The sequence below is a fragment of the Rattus rattus genome, chromosome 8 (assembly GCF_011064425.1).
Source record: "Rattus rattus isolate New Zealand chromosome 8, Rrattus_CSIRO_v1, whole genome shotgun sequence".
In the NCBI taxonomy this organism is placed as follows: Eukaryota; Metazoa; Chordata; class Mammalia; order Rodentia; family Muridae; genus Rattus; species Rattus rattus.
Genome location: NC_046161.1, coordinates 79,761,406 through 79,782,940, shown reverse-complemented (window position 1 = coordinate 79,782,940; position 21,535 = coordinate 79,761,406). Strand labels below are relative to the sequence as shown.

The window sequence follows — 21,535 nt, the reverse complement described above, 5'->3', positions numbered from 1 at the left end:
ATTCACAATTACCATTATCGAGACACACAATAATACTGTCCTGTGTGTCTTGTTTTCTGAAAAATTCTCTTTCCCTTTTTCATGTTATATTTTAAATTAAATGTCTCATTTCATATTTGTGATTTATAAATTTTTTTCAAGGGTCTTTGGTATGATTTCTTGTCTGAGGTTTTCCATAGTAGTAGCCCAACTTCTAATATGGTAGTGTTTTAATGCTTCAGATTAATGACTTACCCCTGCCTTGTGTGCCCATAGGCCTCCAGCTGTGCAGCTCTGGAAATGCCGATCCAGGCTGAGATCCTGAAAGTTATTTTGGACTACCTCTATACGGATGAAGCTGCGGTGATAAAAGGTACTGAAAGGAGGCTTACCTGGTTCCGTTATAATAGAATGGTCCAATCTCCATGAATCATCGTTTCCTCCCGAAATGAACTATCACTACATGCTTAATTTAAAATAAGTAACAGATTATTACGAGTCGAAATCAAGCAGAAAAGTTAATTTTCATCACGCTGAATTATTCCTTTTAGAATTGATTGTTACGGTTGAAATTAGTGTTAGAGGTTTCATCTCTTTAGCCACCTCGGACTAAGATCAGTGAGTACAGGATGTGTAGTTTCTGACAAATTCTCTGTGGAATTTCCCTTTTCCCATAATGTATGAGCCATAAAACCATTGTATTCAAGGGAAGTTCATGAAGGAATTGATTTATAAGTGTTTTCAATTGGAACTCTTTAAATGTCCTGGTTGATTGGCCGCTGTTCTGAGTGCCCTGTGGGGTTTTATGCTGTTAGTTTCAAGGCTCAGGTTACACTGAGGATATGGTAAAGTGAAAAGACCTTGTGTGTTTGCAAGAGATGACTGTCTAGTGGACAATCAAACTGTGTAAGGAGACAGGCGCAATTAAGCAGGGAAATTGTCTAAAGTGGATGCATTTTGTGAGGTACCAGTCTGCATGAGAAAACTGGGTGGCCTTTGTTAAGGAGGTGTTTGACTGAGAGCAAAACTGAAGATTTGCATACTTGAGTGTGTAATTTAAATTTTAAAATATATTTACTGTATACATTTTAAATAATACATATATTTTAAGAGAAATATATATGTATTTTTCAAGATTGAAATATTCATACCCCATATTTGCACCTTTCTAAAGAACATATCTGTTACTTGTTAAAATTTAAAATTGTGCCTCTGTCACCATTTTCAATTGCACAATATTTTCACCTGTAAATTAATATAAATAACTATAATATTAATAACTATAACAATGAGTATAAGGCATGGGATGTGCTTCCATAGGTTTAATATTTTCTGTGTACAGCTTTTACAATCACTTCATTTGTCCAAGCAACTTTCAGAATTCTTTTTACCACTATTTTAAATGGAAATTTTTTTTTAAATTTGTGTGTGTGTGTTACATCTGTGTAGGTTAGATAAAAATCAGGTATCTTCCTTTGTTGTTTTTCACTTAATTTTTTCTTTTGTATACATCTGTATCGTGTGTGTGTGTGTGTGTGTGTGTGTGTGTGTGTGTGTGTGTGTGTATGTGTGTGTGTGTGTGTGTCTGTCTGTGTGTGTCTGTCTGTGTGTATTGTGTGTATGTAGGTACCCATAGAGGCCACATGAGGGTGTCAGACCCTGGTACGAGAGGTCAGGGTAAATTAGTGGAGTCCGTTTTTCTTCTGTCTCGTGGATCTTTGGGGACTGAACTCAGGATATCTTTGCCATTTGAGCCACTTTGCCAGCCCTTGCTTGCTATGTTTTTAAAAAGTGATTTTTTTTATTATTGTATTTTGAGGGAGGATCTTACTGTCTTTAGACAGTCCTGTTTAATTAATTCTCAGTAGTATTGAAGACGGCTTTGAGAGCCCCTTGGCCTGCTGCTTTGTGCTGTTGTCTTTGTACTGCATTTCACATAATGCTACGTGCCCATCAGCACAGATACATTGTTACTGTACACAGGTTTGAAAAAGTGTGCCAATGGGGAATACGTTTCTACTGTCATTGTCAGGATGCAGTTATGTTTATGGTATTCTGTTTTCTGTTCTTAATTTAATTCAAGACGTTTGGTTCAGAGACTTTGTGCCTGTGCACAGTGAACTACGATCACATTGAGCTTCATTCAGCTCTGCTTCTCTCCTCCAGCTCCTCTTGGGATCTCCCAACTTTCCCCTCCCTTGTTTGTTTTTTCCCTTTTTTTGAAAGACCATTACGTATAGTTAATGCTTCCCATAGGTGGTGTTGTGCCACTCCGCTAGGGCATGGAGGACTTGAATGTTTTTAGTATTAGAACTATTTCTTAATGAAATGGGAAATTATAAGTAAGTCAGACATTCCAATGGCCTTCCACACTGAAGTATTCACTTCAGGTTGATCGTTTCATGGTCGCATTGTTTGAATGTCTGAGCCAGTGTGGTGAGTTGTCGACCTGACAGAAACTAGAATGAAGTGGGAGGGAGCTGGGCCTCTGGACACGCATGGCTGTGGGTATTATCCTAATTATGTTAAGGAGATAGGAAGCCCATGGAAGAACCATGTGCTGTGGCTGGAACTGTTCCCTGCCTGGGCTCCTGGACTGTATGCATAGAAAGAGTCCGTGGCTGTCACGTTACCAGTCGCTTGATGCTTCTGCCGTCCTGACCCCCTGCCGTGATGGCCTGTGTATCGAACTTTGAGCCGGAACCTACCCTCTCTTGTCCAATTGCTTTAGGTTTTATTATTTAGTTTTTCATAGCATTAGGAAAAGAAGTTTAAACACCAGTGGATTTGGTGGTGGGTTTTTTTCTAGTTGTCCAGCTAAGAGGAAGTTATTTTGATATGTTCACACTTTGTGTAGTTGTCATTCTGACAGAAAAGAATCATAAGGCTCTTTAATTTGATGTCTTAACTTGTTTTGTTTTTACTACTTATAATGGTTACAGAGTAGCAGTAATTTTCTTTTTCTTTTCTTTTGTTAGAGTCTCAGAACGTGGATTTTGTTTGTAGTGTTCTTGTAGTGGCTGATCAACTCCTCATAACCAGGTTAAAGGAGATGTGTGAGGTGGCACTGGCTGAAAACCGTGAGTACTTTAAGAGTAGAGAATTACTGTTTCCCCAAATATTGACCTAATGCTATTATAGCATTATAGCATTGACTTTGTTGTATTAGACTTATTATTCCAGTTTAAAGTAAAACACCATTGTTTTGTGTGTGCACCTTTAAAAAGAAGTCAAGACAGTTGGGTGGGGAAGCACATGCTTTCCATCCCGGCACATGGAAGGCAGAGGCAGGTGGATCTTGAGTTGGAGCCCAGCCTGGTGTGCATACTGAGTTCTAGGCCAGAGCTTCTGTCTACATAGCGTTCCATAGCTGCACAGTGATACTGTGTATCAAAAACAGAAGCCCAAACAAACAAAAACAAAAAGGGCAAGACATTTAGATTATTATATGCTATCATTTCTAAACACTTTGTCTCCTTAGAAATAATTGGAAATATATACAGCTTAGATTTAACAAGTATTTTATTAATAAGCCACAAAACCCTAAATAACAAAGGTGATTCTAGTCTGTCTATGGATGTCAGTATTGAATGGTCTTGGTTGCATTTTTTCTCTTGTGTTTTAACTAATCTATTTCCACTTGCTGGAAATTTTATGAAGTTCTTCCCTTAGCTTAATTCAACAAAATCCATGGACTCTCTTTTCTTTCAAATCTTTTACTGTTTTTTCTTTTTTTTAAGTCAATAATTGCTTAGTTGTTTTCCTAGACACTCATCTTAGAAATCAACTATTAATTTTTATTTGTGGTTTGCCTGTTGCACCCTGATTCTTCCAGCTGCGGAAATGGCCACGTACTTTTCATTTTTCCAGCATTTGGTTCTTGCTGTCGCTGTTTACATTGAGCTCTGGTAACTAATCCTTTCCGTGCCAAGTGATTTTTACTTTCTTCATTAGGATAACTTTTTATTCTAATATGAAAGTTGCAGCTTTCCTAACCAGATATGTAAGGACATGCAGGAGTTTCGTATTTTCATTTCATGATTGCTTTGGAAAATGAGGAAGAAGTTCTGTCTTTTTGTTTTCTGAGTGCTGTGAGCTGTCCGCTCCTTGGTTAGAGTAGGAAACCAGCCCTGATTTTCTTTCCACATGCAAAAATGCTGCAGCAGCAAAGGGCTTTCCATAGCCTGGGTATTCCCTTCCATTGGCTCAGTGACCTCTGCCCACCGCTCAGGTATCCCTTCCTTGCTGTACCTTCGCTTTACTGTGGGTCCATTGCTAGCAGAAGGGTCCCATGGGAGCCGGTTCACGTAGGCATTGTACACGTCATCATTCTCAACCAAGCAGTTCAAGGAGAGCTTCTGTGTGCTCTGCTTTTGTTCTGAGATGATTTCATCATCATTTGCAGGTTTAGCTTAGGGCGAGGCAGAGACATACTGACTGGGATTGTAACTTCTGACAGAGTTTAGGGGAGGAAGAATGGGAGAGAACAGCTTAGCTCTTCTGTTGGCTGGGACTCTGTAGGAGTCAGACGGGAGAGCTTTAGGTCGCTGTGGCTATGAGCAGGTAGAATATCCTTAGAGAGTCTCTGGCAAAAGAATACTTCATGTAGAACATTTACTTGACATGACTAGATCTAGGTTTTTGTATAATCTTATGCACTGGCACGAACAATACCACAGTTAGATATAGATGTATTTTTGTATATAGAGACTAGTCAGCATTCAGAATTAATCTATCGGTTTTTCCTAGACTTACTGCTGGTTTAGTTTGTTGTTGTTGGTTCCAAAACAAGATTTTTGCGTCATTCTAGACTGGAGGAGGCACTGCAGTCCTGGCTCCACTCTGGCAGGCTGGGTTTTCATCGCCCTGTCCAACCATGTTTACTTTTCAGTGTTAAGAGAAAGATTAACTACTCTACTATCTGAATGAAAAGGGAAGTCAGTGAAAATTATTCAAGGCTGTTGGGAAGAAGAACAATAGTTCTTACACATTAGCTTTCAGCTTACACTATTCTCCTATATTTTCTTTTTTAAAAATTTTTGTGTGCAAGCTTATTTTGTCCCCTCAAAATTACTTTGGCATACCTTAATGAAACTCATTTCTATATTTACCCCGGCATTCATTTTTTTGTTTTGTTTTCTTGTTTTAAATGTTGAAATCTTATAACTTTAGAGATGCAAGTATTTCACTTATTAAAGTAATTCACCTTCGTCTAATATTGCAAATCTCTCTTTTCCTGTAGTTACCCTTAAGAATGCTGCTATGCTGCTGGAGTTTGCGTCAATGTACAATGCCGAGCAGTTGAAACTCTCTTGTTTACAGTTCATAGGACTGAATATGGCAGCTTTACTTGAAGCGAGGTTGGTTGGGGTCCTATGCTGTACAGCTTGAACAAGCAGATGTTTATATTAAATAAAAGATGCACTTGGACTTTAAAGGGGAATCACGTGTTTACCTGGATGGAAGGGATTTGACCAGTGCTAAGGAGTTAGCCCTTTCAAAATTAGAGGGACCAGGGAAACGTCAGTGTTTCTAATAGTGATTTAAAAATTGTGTTTTGTTGAGACAGTTTTATACAAGTAGACAAACATAACTTCGTATGTAAAGCTAACTGTGGTACATCAGGTACATGTTTGCTAAGAGTGAAAGCAGCATGTACGTAAATAGTAAGAAAAAGAGACTGTCTCAAAACATGTAGCATTACAAGCTAATGAAATTAATTATGCTACAGGCGTTGACAACTGATGTGGTACAGATATGAGTGTGAAAGATCCGCTCTACAAATTATAGAAATAGCTTCAAAAACAACAATTTGAATGTGGATGTATACACACACTTTGTATGTATAAAACAACTATATAGATAAATATGTACATATACATAAAAATGGATGTAAACCTTCTCTTAAATTTCATTGATGCCTCAAGTACCTTTTGGAACCTGTGACATCTTGAAGATAGTTGATGTAATCCAAACATCATTTTATACTTGAAGATGTTGAGACTCAGGAACGGAGTGAGCTACTCAGGGTCAGGAGGTGATTGACAGCAGTGATAGTGCGAGGTTGAACCCAGACGCTCTGGTGCTGTCAGCACAGCACTCCTTGCACAGTTAAGCATTATGGTTTGTGGAAGACGAAGGCTGAGACATGAGTACTTGCTTCAGTTTTATCAAGATATTTGTGGAATATGTTTGCTGGTTACAGAACCTACAACTACACCTATTTCTAAAAGGAATGTTAATAGCTAGTTTATGTAAACTTGAGGAAGAACTTGGTTCCTTATTTAACAACGTGAAATAAACATGCTTAAAAATCGTGATGACTGGGGTTGGGGATTTAGCTCAGTGGTAGAGCGCTTGCCTAGCAAACGCAAGGCCCTGGGTTTGGTCCCCAACTGCGAAAAAAAAAAAAATCGTGATGACTGCTAAATCATTTGAGTCTTAAGCAAGATTGTTTTTTCCTGTTTTTCAGGTCTCTTGATGTTCTAAGTGAGGATGTTTTGAAGGATCTTTCCATATTTTACCGAAAAATGGTAGGATTTTTGTTTTCTCAGTTCAGATTCCTCTATACAGGTTATTAGACCAGACTGACAATGGAGTAATTTATAATGAATGCAAATACATCATCTTTTAGGTATTAGAACATAAAGCCCCACAGAAAAGTGCAAATATCAAAATTGAAGACATAGTAAAATTAATCCATCTCTTAAAATTGTTATATAATAAAAGTCTCTGTGTTCAGAGACTTAGTTGCAAAGGTTAGGACAGTGCAGAGCCCTGAGAGCTGGATCAGTCTGCCCTGAGGAAGGAAACGGAGCTGCTTTTAAACCCTCCATCCCCACAATTTTATGTAATAATGCTTTTTAATTAACATGTTTGCAATTTCTTTTCCCATTGTATTTTGTGAATCATTAGGCATCCTATATGCTTTCTAGTTAACGTTACCACCTGACATGATAAGAATATTATCAGTTTTTGAAAATCATTACCGACTTTGTATTATGAAGTGCCGCCTTTCACACTGTAGGTTCCAGCAATGGAGAGGAGAGTCATTACACCGTATCAGGACGGACCAGACATTAGCCGTGTGCAAGCAGAAGATGGGGAGGTCTTTCTTAAAGAGGAAATAGGCCTGGGGCCAAATCACTCGTAAGCCCTGTTGTCTGTTTTTCTTTCCCCTTACTCTTCTTCCTTACACTGTTGGACACCGGATATTTTTATATGAACATTGAGACTATAAATTGAGAAGTTCTAATATAGGAAATATGAATGTGCAGTTTTAGTTTTGATATAGTGCAAAGTAATTATACATAATTGATACTTTAAATCTAAATCCTTCAACATGTAAGTATAAGGGTACTGTAGCCTTCCCAGAGACATACAGCTTAGTTAAGTACATTTGTCTCAGTGATCTCCAAACCTCCTGAGGTTATGGTGAAGACATTTAAAGCAGCAAGCAGCTGCACTGTAGCCTGAAGAACGGGAGAGTGCCAGCGCTGGCAAGAGGTGAGGCTACTGTTGGGAGCTGGAACGTTGTGCCCTGTGCTAATGACAACGCAAAACTGAAACAGGTCGGAAAGTGCTGGCAGCTCCAGCAGCCAGGCTCCTGAAGATTAGGACAAGTGGATTCCATTCCTTTGTGAATTCTGCTCAGCCAAGTAATTGTCTCTCCTCCATCTTGGCTTGTACTTGGGAGATTGGTCTAGAGAGGGTCCAGAGAGTAATGCGGGAACCATAGATAGGACGGTATTTTCTTAGTGTCCTCTCTGTAGACCCTGACTGCTTCAGTAGATGGTGACTGCACTAGCTTTTTGGTATTGTACTAAAATCCTGGAGAAAACCAAGTTAAAGGTAAAGGTTTACCTTAATGTCCCCTTGCACAGTTTTGTCCATATCCAGCCATACTTTGCAGAGTATCACAGCAGTGCTGCCAGGGCCCGGCTGCTCACCTCGTTAGGCCCAGGAGAGAGAGAGCAAGGGGTGTACAAGTCTTTAATACAGATGCATGATATGGCGGCTGTATTCCTGTGTCCCAGCTGGTTCCCAATATGACACAGAAAACCAAGATTTATTTCAAAGTTTCACCTCAGTACCTGGGCAGTCTGTCTAATCTTCTAAACTAATCTGGCTTCCTCCCAGCCATGATCTCAGTTATGCTTGCAATTAGGCCTTCTGTGTTTCTGCTGAACTCTCAAGAACTCTTTCCTCCTCATGGCAGATCTGAATCTTTATTCTCTCTCTCCTTCCCCTCACTGGCGGAAGTCCTGCCCTATTCTCTCTTCTGCTCAGCCATTGGTTTATCAGCATTTATTGACAAAGCAGAGAATAAATGTTAAGAATTGTTTACACAAACTTGAGACAGGAGATTCTTGACGTAAGCATTAAAATGTCGTGTCTGCATTGATATAAGATGTCAGCAGAGAAATCAGCACTGGAACAACACAATGGAATCCTTTACACAGAGACATAAATATCACGCCTATAAAGGGGCCAGGACGTGAATGCTCTTCTAAGAATGCCCCAGTGATCCTATTTCTCCTGAGTATTCAACTCATTACAACGTGAACTCATCAATTTGTTGAATCAGTGGTGAAATTGAACTCCTTATTATCCAGGGTTTTCCTGTGACCCTACTTTTGAGCCTTACTCCATCTGGGATCACTTTGAATATGTGAGTCTGTGGGAGGGCAGATCCCCATTTCATATTTAGACCCCCAAATTGATATTTGAGAGTTCCTCAACAAAATGAGTTGTCTAACAATTTTGGCAACCTCTGCATAGAGTAAATACCTAATTAGTATTATAGACTCACATTAGTTACACAGTTAGTTATTTCTGGGACAGATAACTTGGTAGTGTCAAGTCTTTGGGCATGGAGGTCATTTGCTCTAGACAAACAATTATATACCTCACATTAAATGTGTAACATGATATTGAAATTATAAAATGTATAAACATTGAGTTAAATAACTCATATAGCTGCCACAGAATGGCATGTTCAAAGCTGGCCTGTATGATGGAGTATATAGTGAGATGTTAGACATTTTATTAAAATAAGAGAGTTGTTGCCACTCACAGATATCTACTTTCCTGACTCAAAGTACTTAATTCAAGCAATGAAACGCACACTCAGATGCTCTTAAAAACTGCCACAAGGGCTGTTTTTATGGAACGAAACACTACTGTAAAGCATGAGGAACTGAGTTGGGATCTCAGCTCATTGTTAAAACTCAAATCTGGCCATATGCTTGTAAGTCCCACAGCACTGGGAGGTGAGGAGCTCTGGGACTTGTGGCCAGCCAGGCTGCAAGCTCAAGGAAGGGGGCTGGGGCTGGGGTGTTGGGTGTGAAGTAATAAATCAGACTTTGAGAGGTCCAGATTTAGTGAGAGGTCTTATGTCCTGTGAATAAGGTGTAGAAGGTGATGGAGCAGGACCCCGATGTCCTCACAAGCATCTCCCTCCCTCCCTCCCTTCCTCCCTTCTTCCCTCCCCCCCATATCTCTCCCTCTCTCTCTCTCTCTCACACACACACACACACACACACACACACATTATGTTTCTATTTGAAGATTATAGTTCACGTAACTGTGCAGTGTTGTGCCATTTTGTTTCATAAAGACTTTATTGTGAATAGGGGAGGCTTGGCCCTTCCTGACAACAGTTTTCCTTGTCATAGCCAGGATGCTGTTCAGCTCTTCTCACTCCCTCTTGGTACAGATGTGTGTCCTCATTCTTGTCTTGATGAACTTGACAGTACCCCCCTGCCCCCCGCCTTGAATCCTTGAGCAGCTCTGTAGCTTGCTGCATATAAGTGACTAGGTCCACGTCTCAGATCAAGTGTACTTGGTGTTCTTGGGGAAGTGTCTGTGGAAGGGGAGTGTCTCACCCTGCCTGTGTTCTCCCTCACTTGGTAGCCCTTGTAGTAACTCTTGGTGACATGGTAGCCCAGACTCAGTGCTGCTCTTTGGTGGCTATTGTAGCCAATACCAGGTTCTTCAACTTCCACAGCAATGCTGGCACTAAAGCAAGGAATAGATGACACTGATCTAGTAAGGTTAGTGATTTGCCCTGGTCTACCTGGACGAATAACTGGTACCTACATATCCTTAAGTAGTTGATGCTTGACCAAACTCTTTTCATCTGTTGATTTTACCTTTGATTTCCTAGGGAAATTATGTTCAAGAAGGCAAAAACAAGAGCTAAAAAGAAGCCACGGAAGCGCTCAGACAGTTCAGGAGGCTACAACCTTTCAGATATTCTCCAGAGTCCACCGTCTGCAGGTTAGTGTGTCTTAGTATATTTCTGGTCTGTGTGTGGAGGTCAGAGGACAACTTTGAGGAGTGATTTTTTTCTTGCTTCACTACCATGTGGGTTCTAGGGATCAAGTTCAGGTCATCATGCTTGGTGGCAAGAGCCTTTACTCCCTGCTCCATCTACCTGCCTATTTTGAAAACCTTTACTTACCGAAACTGTAAAAGATGCATGCAGGCACACACACACAAGTTACGAGGGTAGATCTAGAAATGAGAACGACACATCTTGGGGTCATTACAAATATAAAAGTCTATGATTTTGTATTCTCTGTTCCCTACATTCCCTCTAGCCTAAGGACAAAGGATAGGTGTTGATAAAATCATGGCTAAATGGACAGTTGTGAAACTGGGGATCTTTTAGCTACCTGTGATTAAAGAAGTAGAGACTTGATTTGATTTAAGTAGTATGATTGACTTAAGTATGTGTGGATATGTATGTGCATGAGTGTATGTGTGTTTGTGTGTGTATGAATATGTGTGTATAAGAGTGTGAGAGTATGTGTGTGACTATGAGTAAATGCATGTGTGTGTGTGTGGTGAATAAAAGCGTTAGTAAGTAAGGACTTGAGTTTTAATTCTCTTAGAAGCTACATATGTTGGGTACATAGTGGGAACATAAGTAATCCCAGTGCTCCTACTGGGAGTTGGAAGACAGACAGGGAGAGATCCATTGAATCACACAGACCACCTAGCCTGGCCTGGTATACATAGCAGAAAAACAATGAAGGAATTCTGTTTCCAACAAGATACCCAGTGAGGACTGACCCCAACGAGGTATCATAACTGATCTGATCTTAACACCTCTGCTTTGTGTACACACACACACACACACACACACACACATGCACCCCATATCTTGACATTTCAAAGTTGGAGGGGATTTGTAAAGAAATACATTATGCCCCTTACTTTAAACTTTCCATTTAAACTTTGAAACTTTAGGAAATAAACCTGGGAAAGATATGACTTCTGAGATAATGACAAAAGAAATAGTATTTGCTCTCTTGAATCTGGTTCCATATATGTTCTGATATTGCATGCTTTTTGTGACCCAAGCAGGTAATGATGAAAGGATGAAACTTAATTGGAGACCAAAAGGAAAATTGAGTAAAAGGCAAATTTCATCAGAAATAGTTGTGTGGAGATCTAACTTGGATCCTAATCCTTAAAGTTTGACAAGTGGTCCTGATAAAGTTTTGAACAAAAATAATTGTTAGCTGTGCTAATTATTTACTTGATTCTCTTGATTTTAATGGGGTTTTGAAAGTATACAATTTTTTTAAAGATTTATTTATTTATTACATATAAGTACGCTGTAACTGTCTTCAGACACACCAGAAGGCATCAGATTTCATTACAGCATGTGAGCCAGCATGTGGTTGCTGGGATTTGAACTCAGGACCTCTGGAAGAGCCACTGAGCCATCTCTCCAGCCCTGAAAGTGTACAGTTTTAAGTATAATATCTGAGATGAAAATTTGCCTAAAATGCATGATAGTGAGGAATAGTTTGAATGTCATTGTCAAGTTTTTTTTTAAGATTTATTTATTTATTTTATGTATGTGAGTACACTGTCGATGTCTTCAGACACACCAGAAGAGGATATCGGATTCTATTGTAGATGATTGTGAGCCACCATGTGGTTGCTGGGAGTTGAACTCAGGACCTCTGGGAAAGCAGTCAGTGCTCTTAACCTCTGAGCCATCTCTCCAGCCCCGTCAGGTTTTTACTAGTGGCAATTTCCATAAAGGAGCAATACTTCTGAAGTGTGTAAGAGACAGCACCCTTGATGTATTTTTAATTAGTCATACAGCTCACATAAGGTCTACATCGTCCAGGTTCTTTTGACACTTTATTTAGGTTCTAATTAATTAAAAATGTGTGCATCATCACCTGACATCAAGTAGCAGCTTGCTGTGTATTATGTTTGTGATGGACCTGAATACTAGGGAGTCCAGAGGTAGGTATTTAGTTCATCTCGGGGTAAGGGACTGAGAGTTCACAAATGACCGAGTTTTTACAGAAAACAAACTGACAAACCCTCCAGTAGGGTGCCGCCAGGGTCAGTAGGAGCCTGTGCTCATGGGGCTGTCTGCTGCCACAGAGACCCTGAGGTGTTGCCTCTTCACAGTGGAGCCATTGCCTGCCTACAGAGCACAGTGACCTCTGTACAGGAGATTTCTGGAAAGAGACAGGCAAGCCTGTGTTGGTATGGAGCCAGCCATCTGCTCTCCCTCCTTATCTTCCTGGGGACGGAGGTTAACCTCTTCAAAGCAGTTTGTGGAGCTCCGGGCCGCTGAGTCTTACTGAGTAGTTATCAGATACTTAGGATGAATAACAGTTGTGTTACAGTCTCTTTCACAGTGGGCTTTCGCCTAGCCAGTGTCTTTGTCACCTTAGTTTAAACAGTGTGTGCTGGTGTGGAGTGTGTACTTTAAGTTTTATTACCATCTGGATCAATAAGCTTCTTGCTTTCCCTTTGGCTCACAGAGTGTAACCCATGCTTAATATGTCTGCGGCTCAAGCTTATTTTATTTTATATTTTAGGACTATTAAAGTCTGCAAAGACCAACTCTGTGGAGTCTCTTCCGGAATTGTTAACCTCAGACTCTGAAGGGAGCTATGCAGGAGTGGGTAGTCCCAGAGACCTACAGTCGCCTGACTTTACAGCAGGATTCCATTCGGATAAGGTTGAGGTCGGTCTCAAGCCTGTTCCCTCACCTCGTGGTTGGAGGTGCTGACATTTTACCTTCCTTTTAAGGTTCCCTGTGTTTTATAATTATTCTAATTGTAGAAATTTAATGTAGTTTTGAATCCTTTATGAACTTCATTTCTAATTTTTTGCAAGTAAAACATATTGATGCTAAGTATATTGATAGTATTATTGAATAGACATTGAAAAGTATATTTGCAGCCAAATTCCAGAAATATTTTAGAAAGTGCCTATTAAAATGAGATAAAATTTATCAGAAAAACATGATTTTGAAAGTAAGACTGCTTTCCACTTTTGGAGTCTTTCTTTCTTGGGGCTCACTGGAGCACAGCCAGCCGGAAAGCCACCTCCCTAGCTGGTCTGGCTGCCGTGCAGTGCCCCTCTGCTCAGCTCTGGAGGCTTCCTGAGACGCCCTCATTCCTGCTCCCTAGCTGTCCTCCACAGGAAGCAATAGAGGTACAGTTTCAGAAACCGAGTCATCCCTGCAACTTTGTCACATTTATAAAACATATTGGGGCTCTAGAAATTTTTTTGTTGTTGTTTTTGGTTTTCGAGAGAGGGCTTTTCTGTGTAGCCCAACCCTAGACCAGGTTGGCCTTGAACTCGGAGATTAAAGTGCTGCCTCTGCCTCCCGAGTGCTGGGGTTAAAGGCACGAACCACGACCAACCGGCTACACCTACAATTTCTGAGACTATACATTTATTCTTCTTACAGAAAGGTCAAGTTTAATAGAGAAGTTTGAGGGAAATTGTTGTTCTCATCAGGTTGATCTGAGGGACAGTTGAGGTGTCGGGAAGGTGAAGCTGTGTAGTGAATGTCCTGTGAGAGAAGAGACTCTGCCTTGACAGTGCCCGTGCCGTTTCAAATCGTTCTGAGCCTTGGCGTTAGGAACCCAGAGAAGTGTCAACGTTTTACTGCCACTTTATTTAACACACTATATCAAGGGAATTATAAGAAATTTGTACCAAATTTTCAAATCTAATGCGAATGTTCCTTCTGAAATACGGATTCTAAGATTGCTGCTTCATATCTTACATGTACTACTTTTATTTTTGTTTGCTGTTTGTTTCCTTTCCCATGTGCATAGTAAGTAGCTGGCAGTAAGTGGTGAGGGTGGAGACTGCTTTAGCAGTGGCTTGGAGGCCCAGGATTGAAAGTGCTAGCGGTTGAGCGTCACTCACAATCCTCTAAGCCATGAACCAGATACCTGCTGTTAACTGCTACTGAGGCCTCCTTTTTTCCACAGGGGAAAGCTAAGCCGTATGTGAATGGAACACCTCTTCCATGTACTAGGGAAGATTTAAAACCACGGGAAAAATCACCAACTGCCAAGTCTGCCCCCCAGTTCATCCCCAGTAACAGAGCGGACGCTTCAGGTTCTTCCAGTTGGGTGGCTGGCTCTTGCAGGTAGGATAGTTTCTGTTTTAAAAAATGTATTTTCGTTGAAATATCTTTTTTCATACACTATATTCTGGTCATGCTTTCCCTCCCTTATCTCCTCCCAGACCCTCCCCACCACTGCACTCATTCAACTCCAAGCCTGCCTTCGTTCTTTCTCTTTAGAAAACAAACAGGCAAAACCAACCAAGCAAAAACATCACCAGAATTAAACAAGGAACACACGCGCACACACACACACACACACCCCACCCATAAAAACACAAAAGCGCAAAGTCTGAGACAAAGCTATTGAGTTCATTTTGTGTTGGTCATCTACTCCTGGGCATGGGGTCTACCCTTAAGAGTGATTTGTTTCCCAATGAAACATCACTGGAGAAAAGTAAATTTTCTTTTGTGAGCAGTTATAAATTGGAGGCAGCATCTGGGCTAAGGATGGGAGGGAGCTCATGTCCACTTCCCTATCTCAGTGTGGGACCTCGTCTGGCGTAGACCTGTGCAGGCCCTGAGCACGCTGCAAAGGCTCTGTACTCATCTGTGCATCAGCCCTCTTGTATCAGAAGACGCTGTTCTCCTAATGTCCCCATCCCCTCAAGCTCTTAAAATATCTCTGCCTCCTATCCACACACTTCTCACAGCCTGAAGGGGACAGGAGCTCGATCAGAATACACCATTTCAGAGTGTCCTCCAGAGTCTCCTCTCCGCACACTGTCCAGTTGTCTATGCATTTGTTCCCCTCTACTGCAGGAGGAAGTGTCTGATGGCTGAGTGAGACGCTCGCTGATCTGTAGGTAGAGCAGAATGCCATTAGCAGTCACTGCTCTGTTCATTTAGCAGAAGAGCAGCAGTTGGTTTTCCCCTGGGCCTGTGGCCTCTCTTGTCTGTTGGTTTTGGCTTCTCGAGTAGTGTCAGACATGGGTTCCATCTCACGGAGTGGCCCTTAAGTCCACTCAGGTGTTTGTAATGGAGGACAGGAAAGAGAGTCCCAGCCTGGTGTGGCCACTTCAGCAGGTAGGATTTTCATTGTTTTCTCTGTGTCTCTGAAAGAGTACTAGTCAGTTTTAGCCAAATGAATATAATGAAAATATTAATTTACTCTAATACACAGAAATTATCTGCATGTGTAAAAATTGCTAAGCAGCTATAATAGGCCCTTTCCTCTAGACATAATTCATGGTAATATCATCAGTGATACATAATTTGTGTGAACACCTAGAACCATCTTGTAATTGTTTTGATAAACATTTAAAGAATAGCGGGTATAAAGCCACCAGTGAGGCTGGCTCTCTGCTTCAGTTCCCTGTACATTCACAAAGTGCTTAGCTGTCAGTATTCTCAGGTTTAGTGTATGCACCAGCATTTCTCCATACTGTGAAGCATTACCTAGTGAGAATAGTGCTTTAGTTTTTAAAGAGTTCTCAATCCTGATATCTTACAGTTATTTTTAGTTTATATTATTTTTTTGAGAATCACAGACACATTGTTCCCACTGCTCCCTGTCAACTCCTCCAGTCTCCCCTCAAACTCATGATCTCTTCATATTTACATGTATGTGCAGACACACACACACACACTAATGAGTTCACTAGTGTGCCTCATATGTTCAAGGGATTAGAGCTAAACATTTGGGATTGGATAGCCTATTGGGGAACTCGTTTCTAGAGTAAACTGATTCCCTTTTTCTCCGAGGCCACTGATTGTCTCTAGGTCCCAATCCGTGGGAGGGGCTTTCTGAAAGTCCTTCTATCTATGTTGGCGTGTCTCCTGGTAGTGTCATTATGGAGTCCTTGCTTTAAGACAGCCTCAGTGTTAGGATTTCATGAGTATAGCTTCCCTGACATGACTCATAATGTCTAGCAGCAGAATTTCTTAGTGGAAGTAAAGAAAAGAAATATTATTCTTTAATCTATAATAATACAAATTATTCTTAGGTATACCATAGATTTTAGTCATAACAGAAACTGTATTCAGAGAGTGTAGTTTTTTTATTATCCTTACAGTACAGCTCCCCACTCCCTGAGTCTCCAGTATTGTTGAGCACCCCCATATTCTGAAAAGTGTCCATTTTTGTTAATAAAGGATTCTAGTGAGGACTTTATTTGTCTTTAAGAATGAAATGGTTGTCAAGCTTCATGTATCTGGAAGGATAAGAAGTAAGAGTCTTAGTGAGTTCTTTTGCCTAAATTTACATGACCCAGGACTCCTGTTGTCTTTTTGTTTTGTTAGTAGAATAATTTCAGGTTATCACTCAAATTGAAAAGCTTTAAAGATTTAGTTGTTATATGCATTTATGGGAATAGCTGTCATTCAAAATGCCTCTTTTTGAGGATGGCCGAAGCTAACAAAATGAATCTAATTATTACTATTACTTAGACTATAAATTAGATCTCATCAGCTTCCTGTATAATCACAGGTTTGGTTAAGTTTGATGTTGGGCATTATAGGTTGCGAATGCTGTGTTACTTTTTTTTTATGTCTTTTAGTCCTGTGAGTCCTCCTGTTGTGGATCTCAGAACTATCATGGAAACAGAAGCAAACAGACAAAAATATGGTGCAGCACCGAAGTCGAACTTGGGGTTGGTTTATAAAACACTTCAGACAAAAGACCATGTTGTATTGTATTTCTGTCCTACAGAACTGGGATGACATATTGGATCTATTTTTTTGTGCATTTGATATAATTATTATAAGTCTTCTGATAGCTAACAGCCTTGGTACTGTTTGCTAGCTGTGTGCTAATGTTTGGTCAGGCGGATACACTAGTGCATTAGCATACAGTGTTACGTGCCGGAGTCACCACGGAAGTGGTTGTCGTGATCTCTTATTTCTGAGAAATGCACAGACCTGATACAAGTTCTATTCTGGGGGCTCATGTTTAACCATTGTTGATCATCAGTATAAATGACATTTTAACTGTTGAAACTTAATAGGAAACATGTTAGGATAACTTTAAGCAGAGATTAATACTGAGTGGTTTAATTTTGTTTCTAGTGTAATGATTTCTTAGGAAACTTAAGATTTCTCAGAAACAGTGAAGCCAGTAGAAGTAATTGGTTTACTCTAATTTAATTTTTAGAAAAATTATTTCTCATGGAATCAAACTTTCTCAGAAGCAACGGAAAATGATGGCATTGACTACCAAAGAAAACAATTCAGGAACAAATAGCATGGAGCCCATTCTGACAGCTCCTTCAAAGTCCCCCAAGCCAGTGAACGCATGGTATGCTCCAGTTGTTAAAACTACAGAGGCCTTGCCTTGGCTTCAAAGGTGGTTCTTGGCCTCTGAGTTTCCCCTGCATGTGTTTCTAAAGTCTTTTTAAATATTTCATTTCCCCTGTTGGCTTTAAACTTAAAAGGTTGGAACTTGTGTAGAACAGCCTTTAAAAAAAGTTTTATTATTAATTTTAGATTTACTGACAGACATCATGGTTCAAGTGTGTTGACTTTCTACTCTGATATCATTCTTGCCAGTCTGTAGTTTCTGTTGAAAAGAATTTAGTGTTTTGTTTTAACATGTGATCACAAAAATGAACTTGACGTTTAGTGTTTGCTCCCTTTGTCCTTTGTCTGCATGCATGCTTGTTGTCTTGCACACTCAGCTGTCTGGGCAGCACTGTCCACTGTTTTGTCCTGGGGGTCTGTGCCATCAGTCTTCTCATGGAGGCTATGGCAGTCTCCAAAGATGAATGGTGTAAAATGTTTTCCTGCTATCTTTCCAGTTTCCTGTTTAGAAACTCGTGCCATAATGCTAGGAACCCAGTTTAAGAGAACGGTACATGGGTCGTGGGAAGGGCGAGGGAGGGACAGGAGAATCGTGTCCCACAGAGGTCTGGGGGGTTCTGTCAGTGTTCGTGCCTATCGCTCTGTTCCTGAAAATGAAGGACTTGTGTTGTGTTGTTTTCCCCACCACTGAAAATGTAAAATATGTTGAAAAGAATAGCCAGCTGTTGATTTTTTGTTCTGAGCATCACCTTGTGGAACTGAGTCATTGCTCTCCGAGCACCAGTCGGTGGGAAGCACGCCACTGAGAAAGGACGCAAAGGGACCAGGCAGTGGGAGAAGCCAGCCACGAGCTGTTGGAGGTTGGAGGTGGGACTGTTAAAGCACGGAGGGCTCTTCTCTAAACACAGCATGGCTGACCATGCTAGATGCTGTAGTCGGAGCGAGTAAGTTAAATACTTGAGGATCCTTTGAGCTTAATAATGTGGATTTCACTGCGTCCTCAGCTTCTTTTAAAAAGCCAGCAGTAAACAAGGAAATGGAGTTTCAGGCTTTTTCCTGGCAATATCTTTCTTGGCCCCTGTGTTCTGTGGTCTGTCTCATTTTCTGTGGTGCCTTTTTATAGTGTTTAGGATTCAGATACTGTGATAGCTGCATGTACTCTGTAAATGTTCTCCCATTTGGTGTGTACGTGGCAGAGATCTATGTATGCATGCTATAAGAACGTCCACGTTGTCACTGTTTCCAATAACTAAATCTTGATACAGTCTTCTTATCTGTCATTAATGAATGGCTAAAAGTTTTTAAAGTATAATAAATAAATAAAAAGTTTTAAAAGTATAATACTGCAGAGTAATGAAATCATGCAGATGTATCTTATAATATATTGATAGAGGAAGTCCAAAAAATCATAATGTATGATTCATAGAACATTAAAAACTAGGGTTTGATTGACACTGCTGTTTGCTTCTGTAGGTTGTGTTATGGTTCATGTTTATGTCTTAGTCTGTTGGTTATTTTGCTTCTGTGCTCTGGTTGGAAATACCATGTGCCTGTGTATGTGCAACTGATGACGCATGCCTTGCAGTCTCCCACTGGGACCCCACATGTGTTGGTGATCCCTTTGATGTCTTTCTCCTCATCTCCAGAGGTCTTAGTTTTCTAATGAGCAACTTCTGCCTCCACTGACAAGGTCTGTGTTTAGGTGCTGGCATTCTGGAAGCTGATCAGGATAAGGAGGTTTCTGCTGGTACTTGGTTCACATTTGGTATAGATTTTCACGTTTTCCTATTTCAAATTTAGACTTAGTGCACAGCTTATTCCTGCTTTCCATTTGACTTATGATTTCAAGTTTTCCTTGAGCTAAGGTAGGTGACATCTGTCACCGCAGCCACACCAGTCTGGTCTCTAGCATGTCTTCAGCAGACGGGAGCTCTCGGGGTTCTTCCTGTCCCATCAGTGTAATTTCTGTCTTCCTGAGCTCACACCGGTTGTCCCTGTAGCTGTTTATGGCAAAGCCGTGCAGACCTCAGGCTGCCGTGTCTTAATAGCTGTGGACGAAACATCTTTATTCTGATTATTTTCTGTTTACTTTATATGGGATTTTAGGGAAAAATAGTAAGTATTTGAAACCTCAGATTTTGATGTTCAAATTTAGTGAACTCTTTTTCTTAGTAAGCAGCGTGAGCCCAGCTCCATGTGGACGGCGCTGTGTTCCTAAAATGCAAAGGGAATCGACTGCTGCTTGTTAAGGAGAATTCTAGGAGTATAGGGAGAAAATGTCATCAAGTTTGACAGAAACATGAGGGTATTTTCTTTGAAAAATAATTACGCCATGATCAAATATAAATATTTATTATGCATTCTTTTCTATAAAAACACAACTGAAAAACGTATGAGTAAACAAACGAGTGATTAATTTTATATCTTAAGATATCAAAAGACAATTTACATAACTGATCAAATACAGATTATTTTGACTTCTAAATGGAAGCAGCAACTGAATTAATTTATTAATGATTAAAAATAAATTAATGTTTATGTTAATGTTCTTTTATTACTTTAGACTCAGTATGTTTTTATCTTAAAAATGTTTTCCTTTGTGCTAGGGCTTGACCCCAGGGCCTTAGGTATGCACCCCACGTGCTCCACCCTGTGCTGTCGTCCAAAACCACCTGTGTGCGAGATCCTTCAGGATGCATGTTTGCTCTTCTTGTACTCATTAACCGCTAGACTGAAATGACTCTAAAGGGTATATATTCAGGTACCTAGGTAGAGTAATACACACAGTGTATGATTATAATGGCAGAGGTTATATGCATTTTATCTTATTGGCACAGGCCAGAAAGTATTTCTTAGAAACTTAAAGAATACATTATATAAAATAGTTAATTGTTTTTTAGGAGCTTTGAGGCACATTAAATACAAGTTAAAATAAATATTATTATTTGTTGAGTAGTTTTCCCTTATAAATTTAAAGTTCAAATTGAACTTCAGACAAAAAAACAGAGATAATATGCTGCTTTTTATATTGTAATCATTAGTTGTGTACAGAAAGCACAGTTTAAAAAGTACAACAACATTATTTAACATAATACATAGTTTTATTTTTGAGTCACGGCATGTGCAATGGAAGCATATATAATGTACGGTGACTACCCTAAGACACTATTCTGTATACACACTAATTGAAAAATAATTGGCAGAGTTTAAATTATATTCTAGTTTAGAAATGTAGAAAATTCAAAATTTGCATTTTAATTTGTAGGCTATCTCTGCAGAATGTATTATGATGGTAATTCTTTTTAAGATACTTACATTTTACTATCTGTAGAATCATGTAATGAAAATTTACATTTGCAGATGTTTTTTTATTTGTCTTTATATTAATATCAAATGTGCAGTTAATTAAGGCACAAATTAACTGTGGTTGTGGAAGCGTTTTTACTAGTCTATTCACATACACATGCGCTAACTCCATATTCATTCCCAAGGTATGGTTGGACCCTGGCTACTACAATTCGGTGTGGTGATGGAAAGTACTAAATGTCCTGGGACTTTGCGTTAGAGTGAAGTTCCAGCCAGTTGAATTATAAAAGTGATGTGAAACACTGAATGTATGTGGGATCTGAGCACGTTTCATTTTCAAATGTTTTACTTGGAGAAATATATTTTTCACTTCTTGTGGAAAATGTATGGTCTTTGTGGTTTGGCCTGATGTCTGAATGTAATTCTTTTGAGCTAGCTTATGTAAAATAATTGGAGTTATTTAACCTTTTTCACCTAGAAATTTTATTCATTAAATTTGCTGAGGCTAAGGAACAAAATCCTGACTAATTTTTGTGTGGATATAAATGTCTGCAGATATTTCTTCATAAAGTTTCTGTGGCTTTTAAGATAGAAAATAGCCAG

The 21,535-nt window shown here is 39.8% G+C and overlaps 1 protein-coding gene across 1 annotated transcript in view; it reads left to right on the top strand.

Annotated features, from left to right (window-relative positions):
* The window catches only part of Ibtk (inhibitor of Bruton tyrosine kinase), a 64,770-nt gene that overhangs the window by 29,942 nt on the left and 13,293 nt on the right, over positions 1–21,535 (top strand). Inside the window, exons 16-25 of the mRNA XM_032909520.1 lie at positions 256–352; positions 2,958–3,059; positions 5,222–5,339; positions 6,452–6,512; positions 7,007–7,128; positions 10,148–10,260; positions 12,840–12,988; positions 14,253–14,413; positions 16,888–16,980; positions 17,481–17,624. Of these exons, the coding sequence (XP_032765411.1) occupies positions 256–352; positions 2,958–3,059; positions 5,222–5,339; positions 6,452–6,512; positions 7,007–7,128; positions 10,148–10,260; positions 12,840–12,988; positions 14,253–14,413; positions 16,888–16,980; positions 17,481–17,624 (1,160 nt within the window). The remainder of the gene's footprint in view (positions 1–255; positions 353–2,957; positions 3,060–5,221; positions 5,340–6,451; positions 6,513–7,006; positions 7,129–10,147; positions 10,261–12,839; positions 12,989–14,252; positions 14,414–16,887; positions 16,981–17,480; positions 17,625–21,535) is intronic.